This window comes from Phyllostomus hastatus, unplaced genomic scaffold (genome assembly GCF_019186645.2).
Source record: "Phyllostomus hastatus isolate PE091 unplaced genomic scaffold, TTU_PhHast_1.1 phas_scaffold_182, whole genome shotgun sequence".
Lineage (NCBI taxonomy): Eukaryota > Metazoa > Chordata > Mammalia > Chiroptera > Phyllostomidae > Phyllostomus > Phyllostomus hastatus.
In genome coordinates this window covers 7,173,525-7,187,382 of record NW_025334013.1, presented here as the reverse complement: position 1 = coordinate 7,187,382, position 13,858 = coordinate 7,173,525, and the positions used below count along the sequence as shown (strand labels likewise).

General features: G+C 52.6%; 1 protein-coding gene and 1 non-coding gene across 7 annotated transcripts in view; one reads left to right on the top strand and one right to left on the bottom strand.

Annotated features, from left to right (window-relative positions):
• Nucleotides 1-13,858, bottom strand: part of VPS13D (vacuolar protein sorting 13 homolog D) — a 225,048-nt gene that overhangs the window by 132,350 nt on the left and 78,840 nt on the right. For 4 of the 6 annotated variants that reach the window (XM_045858715.1, XM_045858714.1, XM_045858719.1 and 1 more), the window contains 6 exons: nucleotides 11,549-11,671; nucleotides 9,122-9,196; nucleotides 5,046-5,148; nucleotides 3,976-4,128; nucleotides 1,942-2,077; nucleotides 798-845 (listed from right to left, as the gene is read on the bottom strand). In XM_045858715.1, the coding sequence (XP_045714671.1) occupies nucleotides 798-845; nucleotides 1,942-2,077; nucleotides 3,976-4,128; nucleotides 5,046-5,148; nucleotides 9,122-9,196; nucleotides 11,549-11,671 (638 nt within the window). Of the gene's footprint in view, nucleotides 1-797; nucleotides 846-1,941; nucleotides 2,078-3,975; nucleotides 4,129-5,045; nucleotides 5,152-9,121; nucleotides 9,197-11,548; nucleotides 11,672-13,858 lie in introns of all 6 variants that reach the window. The other 2 variants (XM_045858716.1, XM_045858717.1) reach the window with 2 other exon arrangements.
• On the top strand, nucleotides 6,880-6,986 carry LOC123832405. The gene has a single exon (XR_006788059.1). It is a non-coding gene; the product is annotated as a U6 spliceosomal RNA (small nuclear RNA).

Sequence of the window (13,858 nt, the reverse complement as noted above, 5' to 3'; positions counted from 1 at the left end):
ACTGACAGTGTTTTTTCTTTCCACTGGAGAAGCAAACGACACCACGCCGCAGCTTTTCACACTGCCAGCTCTTTTATTAAAGCCAGCGGTGTGTGAAAACCAACCTAGCAAGCAACAAAATGAAGAGCTCCGTGGTTTGCGCCAAGACTTCCAGGAAGCCCCCGTGAAAAGGCGAACTATTTCCTCCTGGAGCGCGGTCAGAGAGACAGGGGCAGGGCCGCCCCAGAGGGCCCCCTGACCCCGCCCAGCAAAGCACAGTGCGGCCAAGGCCAATAACAATCGTTTCAAGTCTTGATCTCGACACCTTCAAGCTTAGCTACAACCTCACATTTCAAAACATACTATCCCTAAGGGGACAGAAACGATAAGCAAAATCCTAAAAATAGTTTTTTAGTGTCAGCTTGTGATGTTTCAACAGTCAAAGAAGGAAAAAAAATCTTACTTTTTCATTCTTATTTACTTTCATGACCTGTGGACCCAAACCTATGAAATACATACAGCCACATGAGGGTTAATTTATATTTTAACTTAGAAGGAAAAAAAAAAGCGCTGGCCCCAAACCTTTGCTTCTTCTCTCCTTGCCTGTAATACTCAGTCCCACACACCAAGTTAGGTGAAAACAGTTTCTGGCAAGTACTTATCAAATGAAGGTAATCATTAACAGAAAAGAAGAGGGATAAATTCCAATCACTTACAGTCATAAAGTCCTCTGAGCATTAAGAAACAAACGCCTACGTGGGGATCGGGCGCAGCGTAAGTGCTTAATAAACCCCGTGACACAGGAGAGTGATACTCACGTAAACCTGGGGGTGAATGATGTTTGTTCTGCTGCCTGGGCTGCCAATCTAAGGAAGATCCCAAAAGTCAGAGTCAGCACAGACCTAAGATTACAGCCATCATCAAGTTCAACGACAGTGTAGTTTGCTTGCAAGTGCGGCTGTAAATAAGCGGCCTCAGTAAAGTACGCTCCACTACCAAGAGAAAACATCTGATCTTAGAAGACACGGGAAAAACAACACTCACTTTACAACCACTCCATGGATGCAAAGGTTTTCCAGAACACATTTATACAACAGAAACGCATCTCTTGGAGGAACTAGTCCTCTCATTACTAGAAAGGAAATTAGGCAGAAAGTTAGTCTTGAAAGGAAGTGTCCTTTTCTAGGAACCGCGGGGTGTGCGAGAGGAGAACGGGGGAAAGGATGGCGGGCCCCCGGGAAGGCAACAGGCGTGGCACAGGCCGCCGTCTCTGGAAGCCGTGCTTCCCCGCTCGTCACTGTCCCCCCCCGGGACAGCAAGCATGGTCAGCCCATGGAGTGCGACCGAGTCCTGGGCAACAGCACCTGTGGCAGACGCCTCGGCCGGGAGGCCGGCCCCCGCCTGCCCATCCTAGTCGGGGATGCGATCCGCATCATGCCGGGCTGGTCCCCCTCCCCCGAGAACCGCAGGCCGGGGTCAAGTTCGGGCCAGGGTGAGCGGGAAGATGCGTGATCAGAAAGTAAACAACGGAGGGTACCGGGCTCTCTGCCAGAGAGGAGAAGCTGGGGAGAAGGCGCTGGAAGGGTCAAGGAGCAGCGTTACAAGAAACTCAAAGACAGGACAAGCGGGAAGCCTAACGGTGAGTGAAGTACAGCCAACGCGCGTCAGGCAGGCCAGCAGACCGCCAGGCAGGCCCGCTGAGCGAGACCTGGGTCTGCACGGACAATGTGGGAGAGTCAACTCTGGGCCTTGTGTTTTCGGTGGAATTACCTACACCCTGGTTATCAGTGCCCACAATGGCTTGACACAACCTGATGTCTTCTTCCGAGAACTAGAGGAAGTGAAGGACAAGGAAACTTCCGTAGAGCAAGGCTGCTACAGGCTTCTTTGAGTGCCTGGGTGTAAGGGCGTGGGGTCGGGGCACAGTCTACGCCCATCCCCCCCCCCACCACCACCACGCACCGTAGAGGACGACGAATTCTTATCCGGTGCCGCGTATCGGAAGAAGGTCCCCACTTTGTCCACGGACACGGGGCTCACTTGCTCCCAGCCATTCACTCTCACTTGCAGCTGGTGAATCCGGAGATCATGGGTGTGTCTGCAGCAGAGCGCGGAGAAAGACAATAGGCACAGCCTTATAAAGGAAAGAAGACTAGAGGCAAAGACCCAGCTCTGATTTACTACATAATGCCATAGAAACCCAGTTGGCCAAGCCTTCTTTTAGTGATGACCTGGTGCCGGGGAAATCAAGAGGATACGCTCACTGGGTCTCCCAGTAGAAACCGCGGGATCTTCAGTGAGCAGGAGCGGCACGTGCCCTCCCTTCGCAGGGGCCCCGCAGACCCCGTGCACTCACCCGGGGCTCGCCCCCCCGACCCCCCGCGCAACCCGTATGAAACAGTGCCGTCGGCCGGCTAAAACCAGGTCAGCGGGGCAGTCACAACGCTCTCCTAGCGATCTGATTGTATAGTTGCACTCCTGGAAACACCCGCAACACTTTCTGCTCCGTCCTTTCGCTGAACCCCCCACTTCTCCCAGAACCACCCTCGGCCCTGGCTCGGTCCCCACGGCGGCAGACAGGTTACGGGAGACGGCGCCCCCGGCGTTTCAGAGCTGAGGTGCTTGGCGGAAACTGAAGCAGAAAGCGGTGGGCAGAACAGGAGGAACGGGAGGAAATTGCACATTTAATTCCATTTTAGATTTTGCCTAATTCAAGCCAGAAGCCTGAAATGGGGAACTGGATTTGAGGCTGACAGGAAGGAGGGAGGGAGGGAGGGAGGGAGGGAGGGAGGAAGGGATTGGGATACAGTGTGTTAGAGGGGGGAAAGCCAGAAAAGGCATTTATTTTGATGAATTCAAGAAGAACAGTGGGACTTGAAATGGGTTACAAAACGTGGGATCTAAAACAGAAATGACAAAGAGGTCACGCAGAGGCAGTGCTTATTAAGAAGTTCAGCTAACGGTTGTACTTCTGATGTAACAGAGGCAGTGCTTATGAGAAGTACAGCTACCAGTTCTCTAATTAGCTCCTCTAGGAACTTTGTGGAACGGAAAAATGCTCACCACTCATCCCTGGAAACTCTAACATGGCTTCCAGGCCCATGCACCCAGAGCAGTGATGTTTTTAAACTGCACTCCTGTACCACCACCGGGGGCCCACGCGCTCAGAAGGCCTGCCGCGAGGGAGGAGCGCGTGCTGGGGGGCAGAAAGCTCCGTGGAGGGAAGAAGTCCGTCCAGGAGCAGGTCTGCACCCGAAGACCTACGGCCTCGTGAGAGCAGCAGGCCGAAGCCAACCTCCTCCACTTCAGCTCAGCCCAAAAACAGACCGAGGCTCAAATCCTAACACCTTCACCTCTTCCCCAGACAGCCCTTCTGCTTAAACGTGTTTGCACGACCAGAGCACTTAATGAGGTACTGCGTGGCCTCTCGGTAAGCAGACGGAACCGTCCCTCGCGTCTGTCCTAGGTCCTTGGCTGGCCATGTCGGGAGTGAGTGCCAGCAGTCTCCCTAGGTGAAGGGTTCTTATCCTCTTAAGAGTCACTTTATCTTATCATGATGGCTCTGCTTTCTGAAAGCATCTGCTTGCTAAAAGTGCTATGTGGCTCCTATGTAGCTTAAAAATTGAAATCGACATGCTTTAAAAACCTCTGCAGAATACCATGTCACCAGTGCACCATGTAAACCAGGCTGGAAGGCAATGTGTTGGAGTGTTATGCCCTGTCTGTACTTCAACCAAATTATGTGAAACACACACGTCCGACAAAGCGATAACTAATGGGAAATGAGATATACTTCCAAGATAGCAAGAGAGTCATTGTATTTTTTTACATTGTATTTATTTTTCCCCATTACCATTTAGTCCCCTTGCACCCCCTGATAGTCACTGTATTTTTTTAAAGGAAACACTAAATCATTACAGTCTTTAATAAAGTGAAAGGACAGATCATTCGAGACGCTCGCATCATACATGAGGAAAAGAACGGACCACACTTTACCTGTGTCTTAGCTTCCCACGTGCTTCAAACTCAAAGGGAATCTCTTCGCCTGTGAGGACTTCCCGCCACTCACTGACGTTGTGAGCATCGTCGAGAAAGGCTCCGTTCTCTTCGGGAACCACCCCTGGGCTCCCGCTGTGAGACAGGGCGGCCCTGGAACCAGAGGAGACACCGCCCGCTTGTCCCTCTCTCTCGCCAGCTCCCGCCCACACAGCGCTCAGTGCCGGGGGCAGCATGACCGGGCTCCCGCGGAGGGTCCCGAAGGTCAGTAACTAAAGGTATCTCCACGACCAAGCACCGCTGAGTGCTGTGGCCACACGCTCACCTGCCCCCAGCACTGAGCCTGCTGCACAGGGCGCTGTGTAAACCGAGTCACAGCTTGGAAAGGCAGTATTGCGTGACTACAAGCACTTCCCAGACCTAAACTTTCTTAAAAACAAACCAAGCAGAAAGTCTTCGGTAAAGCATTATCACACTTAGTGGAGGAAAAACGTGGCTTCCAATCAGCTGATTCTGCTACCCGTTCCCTGCTCTTCATTACCCCACCCCCGCCCGGGTCCCAGCAGGCAGAGAGCCGCAGAGAACGCCCTCAGGCAGTTTAGGGAAACTCTTACTCGTTCTCCAGACTCTGCCTGGTGCCACCTGGACTGAAGCGTGTTCAGGGTTTGACAGTTCTCAGGGAGGGTAAAGGGAAGGAAATAGGACGTTTTCAGAGCTGCCTCAGAAGAAAGATTTAAGACGTCTGATTTCATAACCACATACAGCTTCCTTCAAGGGGCGTGGGGGCTGAGGAGCAAACACGGGACGGCTTTCTCTCTCGAGGCCCACTCACACCCTTCCTCTACCCGACTTGGACTTTAAACATAATGTCTACCGGGATCAGCATCGTAACTTGGGCATTTCAGACTCAAGACCTACTTCTCTGACTGCGGACTCCACAGAGAGCCAAGCAGCAAGTTCCCGGTTCAAATACCATCCAAGAGCCCCAAGAAGGGGCCCACCGGGCCGGTGCCCAGGAGCCTTTCTTTGGTGGCAGAGATGGCTCGGGGTGACAGGTCAAGGGTCCTTACCTGGTGGGGGTGGTGGTCAGGGTGGCGAACCACAAGGTGCAGCCTGTGTGATTCCTCAGGGCAAAGGGGACAAAGGGCTGCCTGCGCTTCGGGGTTTTCACCTCTGCTACGGACAGACAGACAGACAGCAGCCGTTAGCATCGCCTCCACCTCTGCGGAAGAGACCCCTCCCCCTCTGGCCCCCCACCCTGCCCCGCCCTGAGACAGTACCCGCAAGGGTCTCTTGGCAAAGGAGCGAAGGAAGGGGGAAGAGGGAAGGAACTACCACCACTGAGCCCGCGGGGCGGATGGGACCTCCAGGGACTCTGCTGCCTGCTGTGGACGCCTGGTCCCCCGGCAGCTGGCTGCGACGGGTGGCTGCCCCGGCCCCCAATTCCCCCACAACCCCCGTGGGCCCCGTCTCAGCAGAGGGCGTCGGGACCTAACTTGGCTGGAATTGAGAGAGGGAGAGAGAGACGGGGACCCCGCTACTCCCAGGAAATACCCCGTAAGTAACCCAGACTTAGCGCGATAGGTCACACCCACTTGATTAGACTCGGCCCAAACCACCTGCACGTTAACAAAGCCTCCCTTTCTGTAAAAGTTACACCGCAGTCACATTATTCCTATGACGATGAAAGAAAAGCATCTCTCCTATTCTTCTATACTAATCGTTGGGGGTTTCTTCTCCCCGGAGGACCAGGCATGTACTGTCCTAAAGGCTTTCACATGAACCATTCAGCTCCTTAGTCGACACGGGCATCCCCACCGTCTGCGTACACAGGGCAGGTGCCAGGGAGACTACAAAAGGAGCATAAAACCACACTTTCTGTTCACAAAACAGCTTCTAGTCAGGGAAACTGGAAAGAAACACTGATCAACACGACACTATAAGTAACCAAGTTCTAGAAAGACAACTGGCCTGACAGTAAACACTATAAGAGAATCAGGAAAGTGAGAGACCGCGTGGCCGGAAAGAGTCGAAAGGTGGCCCGGTGCCCGCAGCCTGCCCTGCCAGCGGTCGGGCGCTGCACAGAGGGACGTGGGCTCCTCCGACCCAGGGCCTGAGTCTCCTCTGCCGCCACACGAAGAAGGGGCGGGGGGGGCAGCAGGAACCACAAAGGCCGCGTGCTCACGCCACACACACACTGGCAACCAAGGGGGGAGGGGGGGCACGGCCCGTCTCCCAGGTGTCTCGCGTGAAAGCACAGACAGCCCGAGCGAGCGCGGCACCCACACGGCCTGCAGCTGTGCCGAGAAGGACATCTGGAGGCGGCTGCGACTGCTGACTGAGGCTCCACAGCAGAGTGATGCTCATCTTCCAGGCCCACACGCCTCCCGCCGGCAAAACAAGAAGGGAGGCTGCGCAGCCCTGCCTCCGCCACCTCCCAGGTGAGGCGCGGGGCAGGTCACAGGCCGGTCCTCGCCGCTGCCTTCGCTTTCCCTCTGTTCTCTTTGCTCAAGCAAGCTGACTTTTCTTAACCCACCTTCACTTTCTCACTGTACTGTTTTCCACGACCACTTAGCCCCTCAGGGCCCGCCCCCAGCCCCCGCAGTCGCCACCCTGCTGTCCACGTCCGTGAGTCCTTTCTCCCTTTCACTGGACCCCCGCCGGACCCTAACCCGTCCCCACTAGCTGTCAGCCTGCTCTCCGTCTGTGAGTCTGCCTCGACTTCGGCTGTTACTTCAGTTTACCCATTAGATGCCACACGGGAGTGAAATCACACGCTCCTTGTCCTTCTCTGACTGGCTTATTTCACTTAGCACAATGCTTCCCAGGTCCGCCCTCACCGTCCCGTCGCAAAGGGTAACGTGTTCTTCTTTCTCACGGCCAGGGGTATTCCGTTGTGTGAGTGTGCTCACTTCAGCAGCACACACGAGAAAACGGAAACAATTACGGAGAAGATTAGCGTGGCGCTGCACAGGGACGACACACAAACACGTGAGGCATTCCGTGTCTTGGTGCCCGCATTGCTGCCTTTAACAAGCAAGCACTTCCCTCTCCAGCCTCTGACACTGTCAGAAGTCAGTACTAGGAACACGGCCACACAAGCAGCTTCGGGTTAAGGCAAGTTCCACGCTGATAACAACGTGCCCAATACATGAGCAGTCCACAGCGCGTTCCCAACCACAATTCCGTGGTTGGTCTTTAGCGACGCCCCCGAATTCTCCTCGAGACAATCTCTGCTGACAACATACCCATTTCCCCTCCCAATGGCCTCGCTTAGTTCCCAAGGTTTCCTTTAAAACAAATACTAATAATGTTCTTCGAGTAGAAAATTACGGAGTAGCTGTGAGGCTGCTGACAAGAGCAGAGGGGGAGTAAAAGGTTTAAGAGCTGTCTGCAGGGTAAACAGTACTTATTGTGGCACCTTGAAAGGCACCCCCGCTCGGTGAGGGCCTGAGCTGAGCTGCTTTATTGCAGGAGATAAAGGCCCCGGAGGAAAAGGAGCCAGCTGTGCTCTCACATCCCGCTGTGAGCCAGACTGTGAGTTTCCATTTGCAAATTAGATTTAAAAAGAACAGGTGGCAAATGGCTTTGATCACAGAGTAACGCAGAATAAAGTGCTAGGAATCCATATAAAGATATTCACGAGTATATTGCTCTGGAATTAAAGAGCCTGGGAAGGCACACAGCTTGGGTCCCCGAGCTGCTTGTTTTGATTACACATACCAGCGGAGACTGCAGCAACCGGCTTCTCTGACAATAAAAATACGCGGAGTGCTCACCAGTCCAGCGCCAGCGCCAGGGGACAAGTCTGACATCGCCTGCGCTGGGGTCCACATCGACTATGGATCTGCCGCTGGCACGGGACCAGAAACCAAATTCCCAAGTCCCTCAAGGAGCACAGGGTTCCCTGGTGACCTCGGAAAATCTGTCCCCAGCGACCAGACCTAATTTCCCCACGGGCTCGGAGAACCTGACGCTCCTCACGTCCAGCTTCAGCTTCCAGTGGCTCCAGCTGAGGAAATCTCTACCCCCTCGGGCTTGATTCACAGAGCGGTTTGGCCATGACACACAGGGTAGGTTTTCATGCTACGTAAGCAGCTCACTCTGTCCGAAAGGACTGGCTTTGTAAAGAGGTAGATGTCCTGGGCCTGCTGCTAGCTAGTCGCGTGAAGGAGGGCCAGTCACCGGTCTCCCTGGGGTTCTCTGTCCCCATCAGCTACACAGGAGTTAACACTCTGCTTAGCCTGAAAGATTAAACATCAGACGCAGGAAAGCTCAGGATATAAATCCACACGTACATGGAGATTCGATCACGGGCTTCCTTTGGGAGCCATCCCCTAAACATCCACCTCCGTAAAACCTTCCGGGAAAAGCCCCACAGTGCTGTCTGATGTCGTAATGTCCCTGTTCTGAACTCCTGCCGAGGAAGCTCAAACGGCCTTTTTTTTAAACCAAAGATGTCACGGCCCGGGCAGGGCCTGTTGTCAGCCAGGCACACGGATTTCATTCCGATTACACGCACGACACACGAAGGAGGGCGTGCGTAGCCTGGGATCCAATTCCTGGAGGTCTGGGGTGTTTTCTGTAACATCTACTGACCAGTCACATGCTCAAGGAAGCTTCAAGGGTCAGAGAGAGGAATAAAGGACCTTTTCTTTTCTCTCCCCTAAGTGCCCGAGTCCTGGCTTAAGGAGTGAAGGTTGTGTCTCAGGGAAACTTTCTGAGCTCTGGCTAAGACCCTGAGAGCCCCGGCCCCACAGAGCCCGAGTCGGCCGTCGCGTGTCCACTGAGTGTGCTGCAAACAGGCTGGGAGGGCTGCTCGGGGGAGGTGGTGTTCTTCCGTGTACTTGCTTTCCGGCATGAGAAATCACCTACCTGACGCCGGGCACTTCTGCACCACCCACTAGAGTGGGTTCCATCGCTACCGAGGGTTAAGGTAAACGCAGGAGACAGCACAGGAATCAGCACACCACTCGCTTCTGATGAAAAGCGTCACTCTGCTCATTAGCTGGAAATTCCCCTGCTACTAAACAGAGTGCTCGACACCAGGCATGCTCCCATTCTGCTCCCATTCACAGAAAATCGATGTACAAGGCAGTTCTTAAAACAGGAGAACGAGGCAAGCCCTCGCTTGGCCGTACCGTACCTCGAGCATAGATCTGGTGCTCTAGGTTAGTCAGACTGGCTGTGCTCCTAGTTCTAAGGTAGACCAGGGGGAGGCCTGGTGGACAGGAGAGACAGAGTTAGAGCGTGAGAACAAACACAGTGCGTGAGCGGACTTGCCCCCGACGCAGAAGCCCGAGCGGAGCCCGTTAGGAAAGCAGCAAGCGTCATGCAGTGGCAGCATCACCCCCTCGGTGCCGACTAGAAGCTAAGGGGCGCCTGACAAGGTGGGCGGGGCCGTTTCCAGGCCGGCTTTTCAACGGCAGGGCCGCGTCAAAGAAGCATGCTCCTTTTTTCTCAACTGGGGAAAGAAAATGCATTCAACGTTCTTTTGAACAGAATGACAAGCCTTCTGAGGGTTTTCCATTTAAAGCAGGAGCGTTCTCAGACGTCACAGGAAAGTCGCCAACACCAGGGAGTGCAGATTTGAGTGGGAGCTACTCCGTCTCCCACAGAAACGCAGTAGCAGCAGAGAACGCTGATCCCTCAGGGGTCTCAAAAGCTCCAGGGGAAGAGTCGGCCCGTGTTCCCATTTTAACTGTCAGGACTAAGGAGTTATCTCACAGTACGGTGACATTATAAATTAAACATGGGAGTTTTTAGAATATTTCCATTTCCAAACAGTGTCCTTGGGATACAGAACTAGTGGGTTCCATAAGGTGCCGTGCCAGCCAGGTTTACTGCGGAGTCTCAGCCCTTACCGAACAAAGCCTACAGTTACCTCAAAAACGAAGCTGTTATTTTCCTTCCCGTGCTAAAGAAACAGTAAGAAATCGGCAGCCCCCTCAGGCTGAATTTCATATTAAGAATCTCTGTTCCAAGAGCTCCCACTGAAGCTGCCCTGAATAAAGTGTACAAATTGGGGGGGCAGCGGGGGGGGGGAGGTGACTAGATATTCATGAATTGGACCTGAATGTCCGTGGTCAGTTCAACAACTGACTTTCAAAACAAATGCCCCGCAATTATTTCAGTGGGTCTCTGAAACGAATACAATCCCAGCTGACTTCCTACTACTACCCGGGAACTTCTAATAAAAAAGAGGCTTGGAAATGTAGATAGATTCAGTTATGTCTAACTAAAAAGAAATATTATACCTTTATATGCCTAAGTAACTATAAAAATCTAAGTAAATAAAACCAGCTTTAATTTAGCAGAAACATTTAACGTAAGGGAGGTGGCTAATTAACTTTAAAGGAAGAGGAAAATCTTTTTTCTTAAAGGCAGGGGAGGAAGGAGAGGGAGGAAAGAACCCCCCTCAGTAGCATCCTGGTGATGGGGCCCCTAAGTGCTCCTGCCGCCCCGGATGGAAGATCCCCTTGTGTGGATGCTTTTAGAAACACACACTCCCTGACACACTTAACATACTTCAAAGATTATTTAGAGTCTTCTAGGTAGAATTTATGTTACATTCTCTTGACACACAGATTGGGAAGGTGGGAGGGGGAGCCACAACTGAAGCTGATGATATCTGCAAAGCCCTGGCTCCTAAGCAATGGCCTTGGGACTGAAAGCCACAGCCTGGGAGTACGGAGAGCAGGCTCAGCTGACATCTCCTGCCCCTCCTTCTAGAAGTACAAAGCAGAGAGAAAGTCCACTTGTACACGCTGAGGAGAGAAGAGCCAGTTCAGATGCTCATACACTAGGAAAATCCATCTTCCCATGACACGTTTGCAGGCCAGATGGAGTGGTTACGTATTCACGAGCTATGTGAAGTCTGGCCAAGACTCCCCAAAGAAGCCACACTGGAAGGGCCGGGGCTGCACTGCATCTGAATGACAACGGCTTGTGGGACAACTGAGAACCGTGCAGCGGGCCACCGCCAACGCCCCAGCTCCGAGGAAATCAGAGCTCCACAGCGAAGCGTTAAACAAGGAAAGAAAACATCATTGAAGGAGAACAAACTGACTCCTCCCTCTCCCAGAGGCTGGGCATTCCATTCTTCTGCACTCTGTGGGGAATACAGGCCCCCCAACAACCCCCCCCCACATGGGATATTCCGCGCCCCCTCTCTTTAAGCATGTATGTCCAATCTTTAGCTTTAGAAGACTGAACAGATCTTTTTAAAAATCCAGCCCAAGAGGTTAATCCCCAGGGACGTTTGTTCGGCCCAGTAAAACCCGGACTGAGCGGTGGCTGACCTCAGTGACGTTCGGGCGCACCGGGGCACGTGCAGTGCTACCAGAGCCCGGGGGCTGGGCCCCGCAGACCCTCTCCCCCCCACAAAGGTCAAACTGGGGCTGCGTGCTTTGTGCCAGAAAAATGCATCTCACAAAGACTAAAACAGAACTACAGGAGATGGTCCAAATTTCCTGTTGGTCTTCCCACAGAAAAGAATTTTTGATTTTTCAATGAAATAGCACTCTGTAGGTCGACAGCAATTGAGTTAGGCATTTGCAGAGAAAAACCTTACTTTGTCCGAAGCACGGGGGATCCACTGAAGAGCCCATCCAGTCTTCCGACAGGGCCGAGTCCGCCTCCTTGTCCTGCTTGCAGTAGTCTGCCATCCACGACTCCTTGGTACTCACGTACTGGTCTAGAAAAATCCCCCAGAGACATTAGGAACCGACGTAGAACATACTGACGGTTCAAGCCAGATAAGGCCAGTCCGGCAAAACAAGCTGTTACCGAACGCCTTGCTACCTGCCGGGCGATGTGCTCGACTCCGTGCGGGTCTGTCCCCTGGGGAACCTCACCCTCCCCTGGAAGAGGTTCATGTTCACACAGCAACCCTTACCCCCAAGACGGCACCGCAGTGTGAGAGGGGCTAAAACCGGGATGAACAGGAAATTCACGGGAGCGCAGAACCCGGGGGAAGATTTATGCTGCTCTGGCAGAAGTGGGAAAGGACGCACGGGAATCTGAGCAGGGGAGCCTCTGCGTGCGGGCCTCAGAGGAGGAGCAGAGACTACAGTTCGCCAGTGGGGTCAGGGGCGTGGGCAGAGACGCCGGCACGTGCGAAGACTTCAAGACGTGACAGTACCTGGCCCACTTAGGGAACATTAAATACTTCGGTGGGACCTTGGCACAACATATTGGAGTAAGGGCCTAGCAAAGGGATGCACCAAAGGGAAGGACTGGGCGTACGCAGAGAGTGGAGCCCCACGCTAAGAGGTCGGGGGTTAGAGACAAGAAGACCGATCCGGAGGCCGTTCAAGGGCGACCAAACACAAGCGGCTGGAACCCAGCTGACAACTCTCCAGCCTGGTTTTACTCGTTTGACAGGAGAATCACAAGGGGGAAGCAGGTTAACAAAATAATTACAATATACCACACCCAGATAAAGACCTTTTTTTTTTTTTTTTTTAAGGAAAAGGAGAGAAACACCAATGTGTGGCTGAATCTCAAGCGCCTCCTACTGAGTACCTGGCCTGCAACCCAGGCGTGTGCCCGACTGGGAATCGAACCAGCAACCATTTTGGTTCACAGGCCGGCGCTCAATCCACTGAACCACACCAGCCAGGGCAGAGTAAAGACATTTTATACTAGTTAAGATATTATACTTTTTAGAACAAGAATTATTCATTTCTGGTTTTCATCTCCAATACTTGCCTACATAAGTGAGAATTATGTAAACACTAAGCGGTTACAGCAACGTTTCTGGGTTGTAGCAGAGCATTAGGAATAAGGAAATGCAAATTTTAAATAAACGGCTTTACCACGGACAAGAATGTCTTTTGGAAGATATTTTTAAACAGACAGATTCTCATCTGAAATACCAGTGACCTCTTTTGTTTGGGGTCAGCTCTCTTGCTCACCGTAGCTTTTCGAAGACTGCCCACACTCTATCGCAGCCTCCAGGTGAAGAGATTACATGGGAAATAACACGGGAATCAAAATAACGCAGCACAGAGGGGTCGTGGGACCAATTTACTATTACACAGGTAACACTAATCTCCAGGCAAGTCAATGATTGAAATCTGATCACGTAAAACCACAGTTTTAAAGTTCGGAAGTCAATACACACATGGTCTTATTTCACGACACACTCTCTCCGAGTCACTGACATGGAACGAGCCAGTGGACACTCTGAGAGCTGCAGTCCAAGACACACACCGAAGAAAGGCCACGGATCCGCAGTTGTGTGAGTTATCGATCAGAGACAACTACGGCATCACCGAAACAGGATCGCCAGACCGGTAATCCCAAAAGCGAGTGTACGTTGCACGACAATGTTACTCTCAGATGATCTGAATACAAGCATACAGTGGTTCTGACTCACTACGTCGCGCCCAGGAATGTACATTTCCATGCTGTCAAAGAAACTTTCAGAACCTACACTGCTGGCTTGGCAGCCCTTCAACAGAAGGATTTTTCAGAGTCAGATCCACAGAACAACAGAGGGGAAACAGCCTCATCCTGCTACAAAGACAAGGGAAAAATCACACCTTTAAAGAATGACTCTGCGAACTGCCTAAGAGAAGTGAATCCTTAAAGCCACTTCTAAACCCACTGACCAGGCATGACAGGAGGAAGTTCACCACGGACTAAACTTGTGTCCCCCAAGCAGCCTAAGCTCCTGTTGGACTGTTGATAGCATTGATTTGGGGTGCCAGCTCTGGAATTTGGGATTCTTCCCAAGTGGGCTGAGAAAAATCATGAGGCTCGTTTAGGGTTTCTCAGGAGGGCAGCCATGACACGTAAGAGATGTCTTGCGTGGGCCCCAGTGTTTCTGAAACCAGGACTAGCAGTCTTCCAGACAAGGCACTCATGCACAGAAACA